The sequence below is a fragment of the Schistocerca cancellata genome, chromosome 2 (assembly GCF_023864275.1).
Source record: "Schistocerca cancellata isolate TAMUIC-IGC-003103 chromosome 2, iqSchCanc2.1, whole genome shotgun sequence".
Taxonomy (NCBI): Eukaryota; Metazoa; Arthropoda; class Insecta; order Orthoptera; family Acrididae; genus Schistocerca; species Schistocerca cancellata.
In genome coordinates this window covers 396,108,824-396,127,956 of record NC_064627.1, presented here as the reverse complement: position 1 = coordinate 396,127,956, position 19,133 = coordinate 396,108,824, and the positions used below count along the sequence as shown (strand labels likewise).

At 37.4% G+C, this 19,133-nt stretch overlaps 1 protein-coding gene across 1 annotated transcript in view; it reads left to right on the top strand.

Annotated features, from left to right (window-relative positions):
- Positions 1 to 19,133, top strand: part of LOC126161819 (E3 ubiquitin-protein ligase TRIP12) — a 247,236-nt gene that overhangs the window by 147,425 nt on the left and 80,678 nt on the right. The window contains exons 17-18 of the mRNA XM_049917919.1: positions 11,839 to 12,072; positions 14,339 to 14,498. Of these exons, the coding sequence (XP_049773876.1) occupies positions 11,839 to 12,072; positions 14,339 to 14,498 (394 nt within the window). The remainder of the gene's footprint in view (positions 1 to 11,838; positions 12,073 to 14,338; positions 14,499 to 19,133) is intronic.

Below are 19,133 nucleotides of genomic sequence, written 5' to 3'. Positions count from 1 at the left end.
CTCTCCGGTGACCCAGCCCCGCAATGCCCTTGTGGTCATGCATTAACAGTGCGCCATGTTTTATTGTCGTGTCCCCGTTTTAGTCAATCTTGTGTTGTCCTGTCTCTGCCGTCTACTTTACAGGATATTTTAGCGGATGACACTCGAGCAGTTGCTCGTGTTCTTCGTTTCATTACTTTGACTGGATTGTCCAACGACATCTAACTCTTTCACTTATTTTATCTGCATCTTTGTAAGAACTTTCTGGTGTCCCCCCCCCCCCCTTGAGTTTTACTAGATTCTATGTGCTCTAACAATTGTGACTGGGCACTAATGACCTCAGTAGTTGAGCGCCCTTAAACCCCAAAAAACACACACACACACACACACACACACACTCTCTCACTCTCTCTCTATTTTCAATCTCTTGGAATCCTCTTAAGATCCTATGTAATCTTGTCAGGAACCCACCATTTCTGTATCAGAACCACATGTCGTAATACTGTTCTCAGTTAACTTTCCATGTCAGATTGGAAGGAAATTTCAAACTTTAGTGTTTAATTCTAACATTATAATTGGTCACCAATTTCTTGAAAATATACCGATGGAAATTTCAGGATTACATTTGTCTAGGTAACCTTATTTAAGTGATTAACGTTGCAAGATCACAGGCTAATGTAAATATTAGAGAAACTGTTGCAAATGTGAAATGCTGCTATGTTAATAACAGTGTAACTGCCAGAATGTTGGTTGCAAGCATGGAAATGTGCATGCATTGTATTGAATAGGTGCTGGATGTTAGTTTGTGGGACGGAGTTCCATGCTTGTTGCACTTTGTCGGTAAGTACTGAGACAGTTAATGCTGTTCGTGGATGACACTGAAGTTTTTGTCTGTTGATAATCCATATGTGTTCGATTGTAGACAATCTGGTGGTCAAGCAGGCCAAGGAAACATGTCGACACTCCGTGGGGCATATTGGGTTACAACAGCAGTATGTGGGCAAGTGTTATCCTGTTGTAAACCACCACCTGAAATGATATTCATGAATGACAGCACAACAGGTTGAATCACCTGATTGATGTTCAAATTTGCAGTCGGGGGGTGTGGGGTAACCGTGAGAGTGCTCCTGTTGTCATATGAAATTGCACTCCAGACCATAACTTCGGGTCTAGGCCCAATGTATCAAGCACACAGGCAGATTGGTTGCAGGCCCTGAACTGGCCTCCTCCTAATCAACACACGGCCATCACTGGCACCAAGACAGAACCCTCTTTCATCAGAAAACATAACAGACCTCCACCCTGCCCTCTAGTGAGTTCTTGCGTGATACCACTAAGTCACAAATGGCAGTGGTTTGGGGTCAGTGAAATCCACCCTACAGGGCATGTGGCTCAGAACTGTCCTTGAAGTAACAGATTTGTATCAGTTTGTTGTATCACTGTGGTGCCAACTGCTACTCAAATTGCTATTACAGATGTGTATGATATGCCAGAGCCATACGTCATCATGGTCTTCCATTTTAGTAGTGCCATGTGGCTATTTGGAGCCTCGTTGTCTTGTGACAGTTACATTGTGGTAACTACCGCTGCCAGCAGTCATGGACAGTGACTGCAATCCTCCCAAGTCTTTCTGCAGTATCACAAAAGGAACACCCATCTTCTTGCAACCCTATTATACACCCTCATTCAGACTCGGTGAGGTGCTGATAATGGCGTCTTTGTTGCCTGAAAGGCATTCCTGACTAACACCAACTCACCATGTTAAATCTCAAAGGTAGCTAACGCTCACAACCATTACATCGTGTATCTAAAGAAAACCTGATCTACATCCTCATGGTAGTGGAACTATTTCCACTCTTACGTGAGTTGCTTGAAATTTGAATAGACATTATCTTTCAGATGTAGAAACTTGCCTACCAACTTTAGTTTGTTGCCCAACCCCCTGGTGGTGTCCTTTTTTTCCGTCACTGTATAATTACCAGGTTCTTTTTCTAGATATGCAAAATGAAACTACATTAGAGAATGAAAACCCATTGTACAAGAAGAGGAAGTTTGGAGACAGGGCTTTTGGAAATGATGCAGTTGAGAATGTCAGTATGCATTTTCAAGAAGATAGGAGACTATACCTAATAACAGACCAGTCAGACAGTGAAGACCCAAATATGTTGCCTCTGTTCGAAATTATGGTGCGATTTTTGCAAAATCTCTGTAGGCTGGTATGCAAGATTGCAACCAATCTTGTTACTAGTTTATTTTCAGAAATTAGTTTGAGTTCACGTAAAGTATAACTGATTATGACAACATACTGGACCTCTTAGTGACAAACAATCCTGAGCAAATAGAGCGCATCTTAGTGGATTCAAATTTACCATCCAAAGCCACCAAAAGTAAATGCAAAAGATCGTTATAAAAGTAAATAAAAATTCTCTTGATGCTTTCCCAAGAGGGAGTCTCAATTCATTTTTTTTGTATTATGTAAACATCATCCAGGCATGACTTGAATTCAACCAAATAGTGTTGATGGCAGTTGAGTAAATTAATGAGACAGAACAAATCCCTCATGGTACACAAAACAGATGCAGATACTGTTGCAGAAGCAACCAAGAGAGCACACTAGATTTAAGCGAATGTAAACTTTCACAAGATTGGCAACAGTTTGCAAATGCTCGAAACTTAGTGCAGACTTCAGTTTAAGATGCTTTTAACAGTTTTCCTAACCAAACTGTCTCAGAATCTGGCAGAAAACTCAAAAAGCGTCTGGTCATTCTGTGGCAAGACAATCAGTGCCCCTTTAGTGTTATGGCAGTTGTAGTGCTACTCGTGACGGTGCAACAAAAGTTGAATTACTAAACACAGTTCTCTGAAATAAATCACCAAAAAAGGTGCAGGAACTATTCCAGAATTGGAACTGAAGACAGCTCCCAACATAATTAATTTGGAAGTAGATACCTTCATTATAATGAAGTAGCTTAAGTCACTTAACAAAGGTGCGTTCCGATCCTGACTGTGTACTATAATCAGGTTCCTTTCAGAGTATGCTGATGAAATAGCTCCATTTTACTAATTGTATACAACCATTCACCCAACAAAAGGTGTGTACCTAAATCCACTGACTTACAGATTCCCTGAGCGGTTTACGAGCTCTCGACCAGTGTTTTCCATTAGTCCCTGCATACTCTTGATTGTTGCGGCCGCTCTTGTGGTCTTTGTGTGGACGCCCGAGCATGTCGGTATCCCAGGCAATGAAAATGTTGACCGCCTGGCCAAACAGGCCACCAGTGAACCCACTCTAGACATTGGCCTTCCAGAGACTGATTTGAGGGCAGTCTTCCACCGCAAAGTTATCTCGCTTTGGGACGCTGAATGGCGCGGTCTGGCCACCCCTAACAAACTCCATGCCGTCAAGGAGACGACGACTGTGTGGAACTCCTCCTTGCGAGTCTCTCGCAAGGACAGCGTGGTTTGCCACAGCCGTTGCTATTTGCAATACGTATAAACGATCTAGTAGAAAGCGTCGGATGCTCTTCAAGGATATTTGCAGAAGATCCAATAGGAACGACAGAAGATAGTAAGAATTTGAAAAGTGGTCCACATTTTGTTGGACTGTCCACTTTTATCTGTGCTCAGGCAGTCGTTCGCACTGCCTGACTCGCTCCCTGCCCTTTTAACCGATGACTCTGCTATGGCTGACTTAGTTTTACGTTTTATTCGGGCAGGGGGTTTTTATTATTTAATCTGAGTGTTTCAGTTTTCTTTTATTGTTTTGTGTTGATTCTGGCCTTTGGCCTACGGTTTTAAACAGTTTTTTAATGTGTTTTCGGTGGTTGGCTTTTCCTTTTTTTGTTCCTATGGTCGGCCAACCACCGTCACACTCCGTGTGATTTTATTTCGTTTTGTCTGGTCCTCGTCTGTTTCTTCTATTCTGTGTCGTCTGTCTCCTCTTCTGTTGAACATTTTTTTAATTCTCTGTGGGTATTTTTAGTATTTTGGAAAAAGGGACCGATGACCTCTGCAGTTTGGTCCCTTTAATCCTTAAACCAACCAATCCACTGACTTACAGGCTCACATCATTGACATAAATTTCTATCAGCTTTTTGGGACATATGCTGTGTTCCGACATCATGAAATATGTCAGAGAAAATTATCTGTTGACCCATAACCAGAAGGGATGCAGAAAACACATTTGTTTGATACACAACTGGCTCTTTATTTGCATGAAGTGTATTATTGACAGGAGATCTTGCATTGATTCCATACTTCAATATTTCCAGAAAGCTTTTGACACCATTTTTAACAGATAGCTTGTAATCAAATTCTGTGCCTAAAAAATAACATTTCAGGTATGCAGATGGATTTGTGACTTCCTGTCACAAAGATCACATTTTGTAGTAATTTATAGGTTGTATATTCAACTAATTACAAAGAAATTACAGTTACAAACAACTTAAATCAGAACTACCACATAGAAAATGTAATAGGAAGACAAACCAAAGACTGTGTTTTGTTGGTAGAACACATAAGATGATACAACAAATCTGCTAAAAAGATTGTGTAAACGATGCTTGTCTGTACTCTTCTGGAGTACTGCAACATGGTGTGGGACCCTTACCAGATAGTGTTGATGGAAGACATCTAAGAACAACAGCTCATTTTGTGTTACCAAAGAGTAGTGGAGAGAGTTACAGATCTGATAAGTGAGTTGGAATGGCAATCATTAAAATAAAGGTGTTTTTCATTGCAACAAAATCTTTTCATGTAATTTTAATCACCCACATAGGGAATAAAGAAAGAGAAATTAGAGCTTGCACGGAAAGATTTTGTTCATCATATCTGTAGTGTGCTGTTCAAGAGGGAATGATCAAGAAATAATCTGACAAATACTTCTGTATTCCAGAGTAATCATGTAGATGTAGCCCCTCAGCACAAAGTAAGTGCAGATGCATAGAACATGTCCTTTCATAGAAAACTTGGGTAGTAAGTGCTCAAAATGTTATGTCATTCTGCTTATAAGAACTATTTGCAACGAGAGGTCCCCATTGGTGAGATAAACTTTTTGCACACCTGTGTGATGGTGTAGGCTAGGATCCCAGGATCACACCCTGAAGCCATTCACCTTGGAGGGTCCTCGTTTACAAGTAATTGACAAGAAATAATTTTTCCTGTTGCTCTAGGGCATTATTATGTTGAAATACTGTCTTTTCATGACTTAACTTCAATCCATTTTGAGCATACGTTATCATGTTCCTAAATGCTGTACTAGCAGATCCCAATAACAATTTTTGAAAGCCTTTTTATTACACCTCCACATTTAGCAGTTTCTCATTTGTCTTGAAGTAATTCAGGTGCACTCTGAAGTTTTTTTATAGTATTTTTCACCTGGCGATAAAAATATCACGTGGCTGACAGGAGTATATTTTGGAGGAATAGTTTGCACAGTCAACATAGCTTTTCCAGCACTGTTCACAAATACACTGATGAGCCAAAACATTATGACATCCTGCTTAATAGCTTGTTTGGCTGCCTTTGGAATGAAATACATCACTGACTGTGTATCAGGGATGTGACAGTTAGCTGGTGTGTGGAGGTATGTGGCATTAGATGCCTATACACAGGTCACGTAACTGATGTAAATAGCAGGCCGCTGAGTTGCACACGCAGTGATGGTGCGTGATAGCAACCCAGATGGCTTACACAAGGTTTACATAAAGTGAATTTGGTCACCGAGACTTCAACCTGAGTTCACTATAATGCTCCTCAAACCACTGTAGCATGGTTCTGGCTCCCCGAGACATGGACAGTTACACTACTGAAAGATGACACTGTCAGGGAAGACATAAAGCGTGAAGGGACACAGGTGGCTCACAGCTGTGAGTGTTTCTTTGATTACTACCACAAGTTGTATGCAAGTGAAGGAGAATATCTCCCATAGCATAATACTGCTTCCACAAGCCCTCATCTGTGGCACACGTCACATTTTGAGCCGCCATTCACCTCGATTATGGCATTTGTAGAGATGACCATCAACCTAGTGTAGCAAAAATGTGATTCAACCAAAGAGCAGACACGTTTCCATTGATCGATGGTGGAATCCTGCTGGTCCCATGCCCACCGCAATCATAATTGACAATGTTGTTGGATCACTGTGTGAATACGTAGGTGTGATCTGCTGCAGAGCTCCATGTTCAACAGTGTGTCCCAAACCACTTGTGCGTGTACCAGCATTGTGCTTTTTTGGCAGAGATGCCACAGATCACCACGTATCCTACTTAACAAACCAGACAAGCCTCCGAACCCCATGTCCGACCGTTTAGCACCTACTGGTAGTTTCACTGCCGTACTACCTCTTTCCTTAGGTGCTCAAGACAGTAGCACACGAACATTCGCCCAGCTTTTCCATTCTCAAGATACTCATTCACAGGCTGTGCATAATAATAATAATCTGTCCTTTGTCAAAGTCGGTTGTCTCATTTTTTGCAGCCCATATCTGTGCTGTGTGATACCCTGTCCATGTCTGCTCCACTAACATACTTTTGTTAGTGTCACATGCTTGCAACACCACCAGGCGGCATCCAACGTCACAGTGGGCAGTGGCCGTAATGTTTTGGCTTATCAATGTGTTGTCCATCTGACCACTCCATGAATCAACAAGTAACAATGAGTAATTTTCTTTGACATATAGTTTCATTACAGATTGCAAATACTATCTGTAAAACATTTTTGTTAATTTTTGTGCCTCTGAACGGATGATGGCCATAATTCTGTATTCTAACTCCAGACTTTGTTTCTTTAGCAACCCTCAGTCTGAATTTATTTCTGCTTTCTGCACTTATAAGAATATGCATGATAGCATATTGAACTGTACAGAAATGTGCAGTTTTTGCCAAATTTCTCTTTTGTGTGAAAACTGTTTTTAATCTCCCAAAACTTCAGTGGTTGATGATGCTTTGATTCATAATTGCAACCTATTTGATGAGTATTAATAACAAAGCTAGGACTGTAATCGCCCATTATTTTTTGAATCATTGTGCTGCTTCTATAGTGTCTTCAGTTGTTGCAACACCATTTGCACTAGGAATTTAGTCACTTTTCTCGGACATATTCAGTGTTTTATTTTAAAATTCTTCATCTCCTTCCCTCTTGAAAAGAATGAATAGCTTTCCAATAAATAAGGAACAGCAATGGCCATTTGCCATTGTTGCAATGTATTTGTTTTTTGTTGTTTGTGGCATATCCAAGCATGCTTAAATTTTTCAAATGTTTCAGTATCAATTATATACAGCTTGTTGAATGCTTGTTGAATTTTGTACCTCCTTGTTTGACAACATTTCCATTTCATCAAGTAGTCTTTTCTGCGTAAATGAGAGAAACTGGGATTGACATCGACGAAGGAAGTCTTTTGTATGTTAATCGAAGGTATGTCAGTTGAGATGCTCGAAAATTGCATGGATTAAAAAGTCCATCCTTTTCTGCATCATTGAGAGTACGCTGCAGAGAGCAAATTTTTCATGTTAATGCCAGAATAAAAGAATTCATAAATTAATGGATAGTAGTACAGAAAGGGTTACCTTAACATACAATCCCTCTTATTACTATTCCAGTTACTGAATGCCTCGTGCCTAGACTTGACTGCTGCTGCTGTTTCACAATCCACATTCCACCAAGACTGTTTGTTTCTTTCGAAGTGGAACTAAATTTTGTGCTGTTTTGATGAACTTTTGTTCTAGGCTTTGCCAATTGTTGGATTGATTGCCCCCCCCCCCCCCCCCCCCACACACACACACACACACACACACACACACACACACACACACACACACAACCACCACCACCCCCAAGTTCGCTAGAGGTGGGGTTATTTTAGCTGTGTCAAATTTTGGGATAACAATTTTTTTTTTTTTTTTTTTTAAGAGTTTTTGAGATTGAGGTTTTACTTTTATTCACGTTAAATAACGGTCAGAATCAATATTAGCCCCTTTCCTAACTTGGACGTTTAAACTTTCTATGTATTTAGGGTATGAAATTGCTGCATCATCAATTTGAAGTTAACCAATAAATGTATTGGGTACCCGCCAAGTTTTTGTTTCGAAGGGTTCTTTTTAAAATAACATGATTTGAAGGTTAAAATTTTTGCACGTTTCAACATGTCTTTGACTATTTTGGTTTGTCCACCCACAGTTATCTTATATTTATTCTCTTTACCTAATTGAGCATTAAAGTCGACCATTAAAATTTTTAACATGGTTTGAGGGAATTTTCGAGATAGTGCTTTCTAACATTTCCCAAGCGTCATTAACTCCTTCAGGTTTTTTATGGTTATCCCCATTGACTGGTATTGGACATTAATTAAAGTGTATGCTTTATTTGCACATTCAAGGGGAATTGTTATTAATCTATTATTAATGGCTTTTACCTCTGTTATTGAATTAAAAAAATTTTGGAGACCGCAAAACCAACTCTGAGATGTGGTGTATTGTTAAGTGTAATTAAGAATGTCCACAGACTTAAATAGACAGAGTTCATGACCACAGGTAACACAATTTGATGAAGAGCATAAAATGATTGCTGTTGTCGTTAATTTTCAACTACAAAGCAGTTACGATGCAAAAAGAAGAGCCGGAGTTGCAACTAAAATGGATGGATGTTTAGTCAGTGACCGGTTTTGGATTATGCCCATTCTCAAACCAATCAAGGTTTGCCAAGTAAAATGTCCATCCCAAAATATCAGTAAATAAAGTGGGTATGTATGTGTAGGGACTTGACTAATGTTTGTTAAACATGCTGGAGATATGCAAAGCAATTATTATTGTGGAAATTCACAGATAGCTCGCAAATGTCTGCAAGCGCGCTCACTTTTACCTGCAGGATAACAATTACTGCAAATATTTGTATGCGCTCAGACCTCAGGTTATGGCAATACATGTGTAGTTTTATTACTATACGTGCACTGCTCTATGGATATGAGGAGGATGAAAAGTGAGTAGAAGAATGTGAAATGAAAGCCCTTAGATAATTTACTGGATATAATTCAATTGATAAAAAGAGAGATGAAGATTTTTAGCTTAACTGAACATGCAGAACATAATTGAGGGGAAAAAAAGGTAGTTAAGATGGAAAGAATTTGCAGAGAATTATGCCAGGCACAATGGTCTCTAAAACAATAAACTAATGTAAACCAAGAGTTCCATTACCTGTGTTTCTGCTTTAGTCTTCTGATTCTTCTTCACATTTTGGCCCATAATATTTAAGTGTCTTATGAAGATCAATATCAATTCCTGAGTCATCCAGATGGTGCATAATTATTTAAAGAAAACACTTTTCAATGAAATACTTATTCAAAATGGATTAAAAAGTATAAAATAATTTCTCGTCGCCTCATAGCTCATAGATTCCTAGCCCAATCCAGACACTATGGAAAATTTGTGCTTGTGAATTTCGGTAGTTCTGAGAATACTTGTAAAATTAAAAATTTAAACTGTGTGGTGCATGCAATAGATAATTGATGTAAGAGTAGTTCACCTAAGTCAATAACAATTTTATAACACTGCAAATGATACAAACTTGTCTCAAAAAATAGCTGTTCTCTACACTCCTTCCTATTATCTTGTTGCATGTTATTAAAAATTCAAAAACACAGATTTTCAGGACTATTGTAATCTATTTGGAAAATTTATTTATTTAAATAATTAGTTTGCACTTTATAGTTTCGTCTGTGTGAAATTATTCATTTTCAAACATTTTGATGAGATTACAACAGAGACATATGGTAAATTCAAGGTTATTTTGGTTTCTCTTCACCTGGGTCAACTGATATATTGCTTCCTCTTACGTATGTCTCGTGAAGCGACCATGAAGACAAAAATTAAAGAGAATAAATTCCACAAGGAGGCTTACCTGAAATCGTTATTATCATGAAATGTTTGTGACAGGATCAAGGAAAGGGGACAAATAGCAGTGGAACACAAGTTATCCTCCAACACATACGTGACAAGAGAGCAAATTAATATTGTATTGCCATCGATTTTTGAGCTGTGTTGAAAGTTTAAAGTCTCTAACTCATTGAGAAATTAGTTTGAAATATTTGCAAAATTTGTACCAAACAACTCACAATAAAGTGACCTAACAAAATACATTATAACCTCGTGTGTAAGATTATTTACAAATTTCAGCTTTGAGGAGTTCATATGTCAATCTTCAGTTTCAGCATTCAGTAGCTATCAGTTATAAATCTGAGGACAGCAGTTTCCTAATATTCAAGACATTTTTATACTACAGAGTTCCAAATTTTGCAATACTTTGTAAAAATTGCTGATTTTATGATACTTCACAAAAAAACAGTAATTTCATGTTGCTGTTTTTCTCAAAATTTTGCTATCCCTAGTTCTGTATCTTCCATGCCAAAATGAAGCTCTGGCTTCTGGAGGCAATTCATGCATTCAAAAGGCATTCTTAATGCTTTGTCTACACCTATAGGTCCAAGTAACTTTCAGATAATATTGTTGGCCCAGAAATGTACTCTCTGTGATCATAGAAATTATTCATTTTGTCTCATCGTCACTGTTATCTTCCTCTGTTTCTGAATCTTCTTGCTGAACTTCAACTTTGTCATCTTAATTTGTTCACTTTGCCTTCAAAATCATCTTGAACTTCATCCTCTTCAAGTAATCTTTTTGTATTTCTTAAACATGTTTTGGGCCGAGAACATTTTCTGTCTTTCTGTGGCTTGCTACAATCAAGTATATCCCATGTAGTGATAGGGGCCAGTCCACACACACAGACACACTACTGAACAGCTGTGTAATGATACAATATATAAACTGCTTTTTCAGGTGTAGCAAGATCTTAGACAGACCAGTCTGCTCCTTTCTTTATGTACTGTACTTCCTTATGACTATGCTGCTGTGAAGATAAAATTGACATCATTAAAGATGTTATAAGTTACGTTTACAGTCCTGTTTATTTCCTGTATCTCTCTCCCCTAGCTCTCAAGCAGCCGTTCAACTTGGTTACCCAACCACTAAAGAAGCAGTGTTGGAAAACTCCTTTTCCAAAAGGAAAAATCAGCTTAATTTTTTTTTTATAAGCACGGCTTATTAGTCTATCTTTAAAATGCATAAATGCCCAAGCTTTATGAATTGCAGGCATTTGCCGAAGCATTTATCATGGCCATTTGCCCCAACTTATAAATGCCCAGGAATTTAACACCACTAATCCCATGTGAAATAATAAAATTTTTCTTTGATAATGCAATTTATTGTAGTGTATCCACTTTATAGTTGATATTCATATAGCTGTAACAAACGATTAAATGGAACAAAGAGAAAAGAAAAACCTTTTACATTCTGAAATAGTTTTCTATTACTTACAAAGTTAAGCAATTAGCAGCCACCACATAAATGTTAGATTGTCCTTAAAGTGTGAAGATTTTTTTTTTCTCCTCCCCCTCTGAGAAGAGAGGGTGACATTTGCGATCATCCGTGTTCTGACTGTGGTAAGAGGCAAAAATAAGCTGCAGCACAATAATCTAGATATTTACATCTCGGATGGATGGATGGATGGATGGATGGATGGATGGATAGATGGATGATATTAGCAAAGTTGTTATTTATGGCTCTGTCCACTAATCAGGAATTCCTATGAGTGATAGATGTTTTTCTGAAAATTGTCATGTGTATATGAGAGATGTTAATTGCTGCCATACAAATAATAAAGATATATGCATTTGCTGAAGATGGTGGTCAAGTATTATTGTTTCAGTGATGGTATTTGTAGTCGTCTGTTGATCTTTCTTGTAGAACAGTAGTGTTAAGTGTCCAAGTGATATTAGTTCTTTTGATTTATAGAATTGGTTTTGCTTCATAGGTGTGATGTATCAAATCAAGCAGTTGGCAGATCCTGATGTGCCATTAGGAGTTAACCTTCCAAAAGGACAGAACAGTGTTGGAGGTGCTTCAGTGCCCCTGAAGCAGGAATCAATTTGTTCTCTTGCACCACAGCCTGGCCCTTCATCTGCTCACATCTGTAGCAGTAGTAGCCAGCCAACTGTTAGCACCAGCCCTACTGGCAGCAGTCCAAATGGCAGCATTTTGCAGCTCGGTTAGTTTCTCTGACTTTATAATGTAAGCTGAATTTATCTTGACATTTATGTCAGTGTCATTGCATTTTTAGTAAGTTAGAATAATTGATGGATTTTATTTGCATGTGACAGATTAGTTATTGCTTATTTTGATTATAGCCAGACTGTGTTCTCTGTTATGTGTAAGACAGCATATTTCCCAATCTTATTCTCATTAGTTCTGCTCTAAATTATAAGTGTGGCTGCTTATAGATATAAACCAACAGTTTTTTTCCCTTGATTTATTTCCTTCATATAAAGTTCAAACATAGGAAATCAGAGAAAATAACATACAAATTATTTGAAGACACAAAGATAAGGGGAGGAAGTGAGGGAAAGGAGTTTGTTTCAAAGAATACTATTTTGAAGATAGAGAAATCTTGACCTAAAAACTTTTGTATGTCACAGAATTCCTAATGGCCAATACTTCTTTCTATGTTTTAACTTCTCTAGAGTTGTTTGCTGTTACAATCATGATTAATTGTAGATACTGCTAAAACCTGCTTCTATGGGATGCCCTCAAGAATCACTCCTTTAAAAATAATTAACAGAGGAAAGGAGTTCTTTGCTTTTAATTTTTTGATACCGCATGTTATTTCAATCTCTGTACTGTGCACACAGTACACTGTCTTACGTGCTATGCAACCGGGCTAGCCACATAATACTTTCACACTTGTCAGGTTTAGATCTTTGTGGCATGCAGCTGACTACCTTAGTGTGGGTGCAAACACAAACAAAATTTCGTCTCAGATCTACCTGTGTACGATAATGCACAAAATAAAGCCTCCTCAGGATATAACAAGTAAAAATGAGAAATCTTAAAACCAAGGCCTGTGTTTATAATGATTGCCATTTTGACATACTGTCAGTTTTGATATAGTGTTATCTTAAATAAAAACTCAATTAACTCTGCCAGGTTGTTTTTTTTTTTTTTGTTTGTTTGTTTTTTATCTTTGCTATAGTTGCACTTTGTTCTCTGTTTTAAGATTGTTGTATTGTGACATACTGATTTCAGTATTTGTCTGACTAATTTGTTTTCCCATACAGCATGTAACTCAATCACTACCCAGGTACTCTGTATGCAAGGTGTTTCAAAAAGATATTCGATTTTGTGCTAGAGATGAATGAACACACAACTTGTGGTAATTTTTAATTATGCATAGATCTACAAAGTTTTTATTTTCAAAGGAACCTTTGGGTTTTACAGGGATGGTTCTTTTATGTGAATGCTTAATTTATGTGTCACCAGATACATAACAAACACCCAAATAATCATCAAACTTGTCTGATACTTCATTAAGCATGACTGCAGTTGCTACAGCTAATGTGTCATGACAATTCACCCAAAGTTGTTGGAATGAGAGTGTCAAAAATAAACCTAGCACAAGATCAGATGACTTTGGGGGCTGGTGATGTGAGCTAAGAAGATCCATATGCCTCTTACAGCCATTCCATCATTGAGGCACTTCATTGTTAATAAATGAACTTTTAAGACTGTCCTTACATGCAAGTGCCAGTACGGTCGCACTCAGTCACACTGAAATATTGCAGTTCTGGAAAAAGCTAGATGTTCAGAAAATCCTGTTACATGATTCCTACAACAATCCTTTCCACAAAACTGAAAGGGTACTAAATCGTTCCTCGTTAAACAATGTAAAAAATGAAGCTTTGGAGAATCTCTCATGTTAGGCTATAATATGTGGCGGCTGTGATCCTCATGTTCTTATTTTGCTGTGGCACTATTTTTCACGTAAATGGATCAAATTCACACCACTAAGCACCTAATATGAAAGGAAATTGCTGTCTTCTATCTCCGTGCCCAGAATAAATTAAGAAAACTGTGCACATTACATTATTGGTTATTATGGGAGTCAATTAAAAGATGGGAATATATTCATTTACCAACATATCAAAACTTGTATTTCACCTAAAGCATTGATATAATTGAACTGGGGACATAAATAAAATAAAATTATGCTTTCATTATTATGTGTTCAAAATAAATATAATTCCATGATTTCACTTAATTTCTGTGTGTAAGTAATCTGGATCTGCAGGCTACAACATTGTATGATACTGTGTATATTCCCAGTCCAAATATTGTGTATATTCCCATCTGACAACTAACTCTTGTGTTTTGCCGATATTAATATAAAGCTCTTGGCTTTCCTCATTTGTATGTATTTTAGTATGTATCCTTTTTGAGGCTCTTTGAAAGGATGGTCATTAACTGTGAGTTAGTTTCAGGTGGGAGTTTGAACAGCCAGCTGGGCAGTGGAGCAAGTCTGGTTTTTAGCAGCAGTAGCAGTCAGAATCTGAATCCAAGTCCTGAAGCCAGGCGCATATTCCAGCAGCATGAGTCATCTAATTTGGCCGATGATGTGAGGTCACCAAGTCCATCACAGCTGTAAGTGACATGTCACATTCGTTATTACATCTGTGTTAAGTAGTTTATATTTCAGAGTGCAGCTTGCAGTTAACTTTTAGTTGTCAGACTGTACCACAGGTATTAATTTCACAGAATTTTTATTTTAAAATAACGAACATTAATTTACACACCTTTTTGATTTGAAGTTTCTCTGGTGACAAGTTTTCTGCAAATTGGGTGTGTCGAGTCTTGTATATTGTCAATGATCTCCAAGTTCACAGTTTCATCTTTGCAGAAATTTTCATAATGGATTCAGTTTGTCATAAATGAAAAACACCAACAGTCAAATTCAATAATCTCCTTGGTTTATGTTAGCTCCTTGCTCCACAAGTATTTCAGAACTGTGTAAGTTTCAACATAAATGCTAATACTGACCAACACCATACGTATAGAGAATTTCTCTCATAATTTATCTCAACAGCACCACCTTCCCTGGCTTGTCACTGCCAACCATGGCACCTTAGTTCAAGACAATACAAAGTTTACATTTCAACATCTTCATGCAGACAATTAATATTAACTCAAAATTATGGTATACATTAAACAGATGCAGCGGAGTGTAATGTAATATTTCTACTACTTTGAAATGATCACTAACTATGTAGTTATAATTTAGTGTTCCTGTTTTTAATAGTGCAAGGAACTTGAACTCAGTATCTTTTTTGCCACTTCAGTGTTGACTTTCCTCCAGAAATGACTTTCTGGTTTTATGCATTGTTTCAGTGTCACAGAAACCCATATATGATTTACTATCAATACTTGTTAGAATGGAGTGTGTTCCAGAATTTTGATCAGAGAAAAAATTTGTATATTTAATAAAACCCGTAGTTTTAATATGAATTAAAGTCCATTGTGTTTACTCCACTCTCTAAATTTTCCAATGAATTATAAATTATTGAAAGGTACTGACATTTTACAAATAGGCAGCTTTTAAGCGAAATGTTTCATCAGAATAGCACCAGTTTGTACTCAGTAATATTTTGGTAAGTGTGAATGTTTAAGATAGTATGATGATATGTATTCCTTCATCCATGGGAGTTTGCTGGTATTTAAATGTGCAGACTTCTAGTGCAACACCAGATACACAGCAAATAGTATTGTATTAAATGATACATTACCTAATTCGGTATTGTAGTATCCAATACACAGTGTAAAATGGTATACAGCAGAGTCCCGGTAATTTGAGCTAATTGGGGCTGAGACTACGTTGAATTACAAAACACTCAGATATGAAAATGTCAGTAAATCATGAATAAATGTTTAATGAGGACACTATGGTAAAAAAATATAAAGTACACACCTGTATTGCATATACATATATGGGTGCACATGTCAAAGTTGCAAAAATATCTTACATTTTTATTTTTATTTGTTTTTTATTTATTTTTTTTATTTTTTTTTAGCTGCAATGTCACGCTATCTTCTAAGAAGCATGGTGTCAGTTGGAGTAGCTTCTACTTGATGCTCAATATGATGCAATGCCCCATTGCCCCATTTCCCCATTTAGCACTGCCAAACCCTCAGTGTGAGTAATCACTGGCACAACTTCTTCAGGTAATACCGTATCGTAACTGTCTTCAGTGAGTTCATTAATCATTCCAACTGTTGCAAATACATCCACTGTAAACAGTTTGTCACTGTTCCATTATGAAACATCATTTGCATTCGCAATTTCACATCAAGCAAGCTTTTTCATCAGTTCTTCCGATGGTAGGTCATCTTTGTCTGTACTGTAGTTATCCATTTTTTCCGTAAAATTTGGTTCCAAGATTTTTTTTAGTGTCTGCCTTTATTTCAGACCATGAATTGGCTGACCAGTAAACAGTCTTTTACCATAGAGTGGGTGTTTTTAATTCATTATTTATTTATTTATTTATTTTTTTAAAGCATTATGAAACTGTTTGATCCATAGACTCTATTAAACTCATCACATTAGTGGATAAGAACACTGTGCGAGTACTGTTACATTGTTCGTTCCTTCTCATCAAGGTGTAAACCAGTGTTGCCAAATGGTAGAATAGCTTTGGAAGGTAAGCACTTTTTTTGTAGGTATCTTTTGGCTTCTGGAACAGAATCTTCGAAAAATCACTTGTTAAAAAAATTTTTTTTTGTCCATTCAGACAGATTTCTGGTGGACATTTGTAACAAACAGTGCAGAAGAAGTGATCATTTTTAAAGCTCTAGGCTTAGCAGACTTTGCTATTACCAGCAGCTTCAGTTTATGGTCTCCACTTGCATTTGATGTAGCAAGAACTGCTGACCTCTCTTCGTTTTTTGTAGCCTGGGCAGCCCTTTCTTCTCTTGAGGCTAGAGTTTTAGATGGAAGCATTTTCTAATTTAGCCCTCTTTCATTGCAGTTACACAGTTGATGAGAAGTAAGGTTTTCTTCTTGTATAATTTTTATTTTATTTCTCTCAAAATTGTATAACAGTTTGAGAATCCACAGGAAGTTTTTCTCCGCAAATTTTAAACTACCTTATGCTGTATCTCTTCTTCCACTAATTCAACCATGCTGAACTTGCAGTAAAATCGTCCTCACCTTGCTGCAAGTCATTTCTAAAAATTACAGCTTTTTCTTGCAGAGTAGTTCCTGAAATTGGACTTCATTTTGTCATTGTTGAGTAAACCAAATGGACAAAGCTTTACTCCTTTTTTCGTACTCAGATTTCTTCATTGTCTTCTGTTCAAATGATGAAATAGAACACTTATTTGATGAAAGCTTCCCAGTTTTGTATCTGTTTCTATGCCAGTCTCCAACTGTTGCTTCACCAATTCTATACTCGATAGCAAGTTTTTTTTTTAATATTTCTCCTTTATCTCATCTTTTCAAAGTCTTTAGTTTCACACACAACACCACAAATTTTCTCTTAATCCTTCCACTCATTGTAACGTAGGAATTAAAACATTAAGAAGCACACAGTTACATAGGTACAATACCTGTACGTACACACAGCACTTCAAAACTAATGTGACACTAGTGGGCTCACTACAGTACAGGTGTTACTACACAACCATCTACAGTACACGCACACAAAGTCAGACAAAGTTATAAAATGTGTACTATGTCTTTACTAAGGCGTACTGTATTTTAATGACTGCTGTTGCTGAGTAGGCACAATAATAGGGTAACAGTAATGCTGGTATTCACTGTACAACTGATTGTCAGGTGGTCCCAGTTGGTGAAGGGTTGACAAAGCAAGAGCGCTTACACTCCCTGAAACCTAATGCTACCTGTCCATCAATAATAGAAATGTTTTAGCAGTCTCAGGCTCAAGGTTATTTCTGTGTGTTATGAACAAAAACCCTAAGTGGGACAGTTTTACCTGTATTGTACACCTGGAAAATTGAAACTAAGTTCAAAATGCAACACATTCGAAAGTGTTAAAACTTACATGCGGACAACACATGAAAATGTGTTTTTACTCTGATTTTATGTAAAATTTTAATTTTCTTAAGACCAGCTCCCATTACATGGAACCTCAAAATACCATGGCTCAAATTACTGGGATTGTTTTCTTCAAAAGTAGCACATAGAATTGTTCATGAAAAAATGAATTTAAATGACAATTAATGACTTACTGGGAAGCTCTGCAACTTGCAGAACACATGTTTCATGAATGAAATAATATGCAGGTTGTCAGGCGGTCAGAACTTGGGAGAGGTCATCTAGGTTGATGTTAAATGAGAACAGGAAATTTCATTAAATAAAGAGCATTTAATTCAGTATGTGGAATGCATGTGAGATGCATAGGGAAGGAAATTACCAGGTGTAGGTCAGTCTATGAGATTGAACAAACTAAAAAAGTAGGCAATAGTAGAGGTGGTGGTTCATGTCAAGTTCTTTTGGTGACCGGTTATGGAGTATCGAGCCAGGGGCTGTCTCCCAAGAGAGATGTCTGGTCTAGTTGAAATCTAAATCGCAAGAAAATGAAGCAGACTGTGTTCTGCTCTCCAGAACCCTCAGACTTTTATACAAGCTATTGGCTAAACTGACTGTGTGAATTCACCAGCAAATTCAGCAGAGGGTTGAGGGCATCACCTTTCGATGGCTTTAACCAGACAGAACTGCCATGGTTCTGAAACACAGGTAACTTGGTTCACATAGTCACGGCAAATGTTATACTGGGAGAAAACTTGCAGAGACTTGGCTGAGGGCTTTGAAATAAAATTTTCAAACTAAATCCCAAAATATTCCATGACTGGCTGGCACCCTGTACAATAAGATGGTGTCAGGTGATGCATTTTAAGAGAACTGTATGTCAATGATGAAGTTATCTGAAACTAATGGGCCTTCTGGAAACTAAATTATTACTACCTGACAGAAAATGAAATAACAGGGTGTATACGACCCGGGACAACCGGGAAATCCGGGAAAAACCAGGGAATTTTTTCATCCGGGAGAAAACCGGGAAAAACCCGGGAATTTTTCATTGTTTTAGCTTTAAGTTAAATTTTTGTAATTTTGACTGCAGAAGTGATTCTCTAGCAAAGAATGTTATTGTATCCTGCTACTGGAGAATGATACTGCAGCAATAAAATATAAACGAGAGGGAAAAAAATAAAACTTTAGCGGCAAAGGAAATGTGCAATTTACAACAACAAACAACCGTGCAC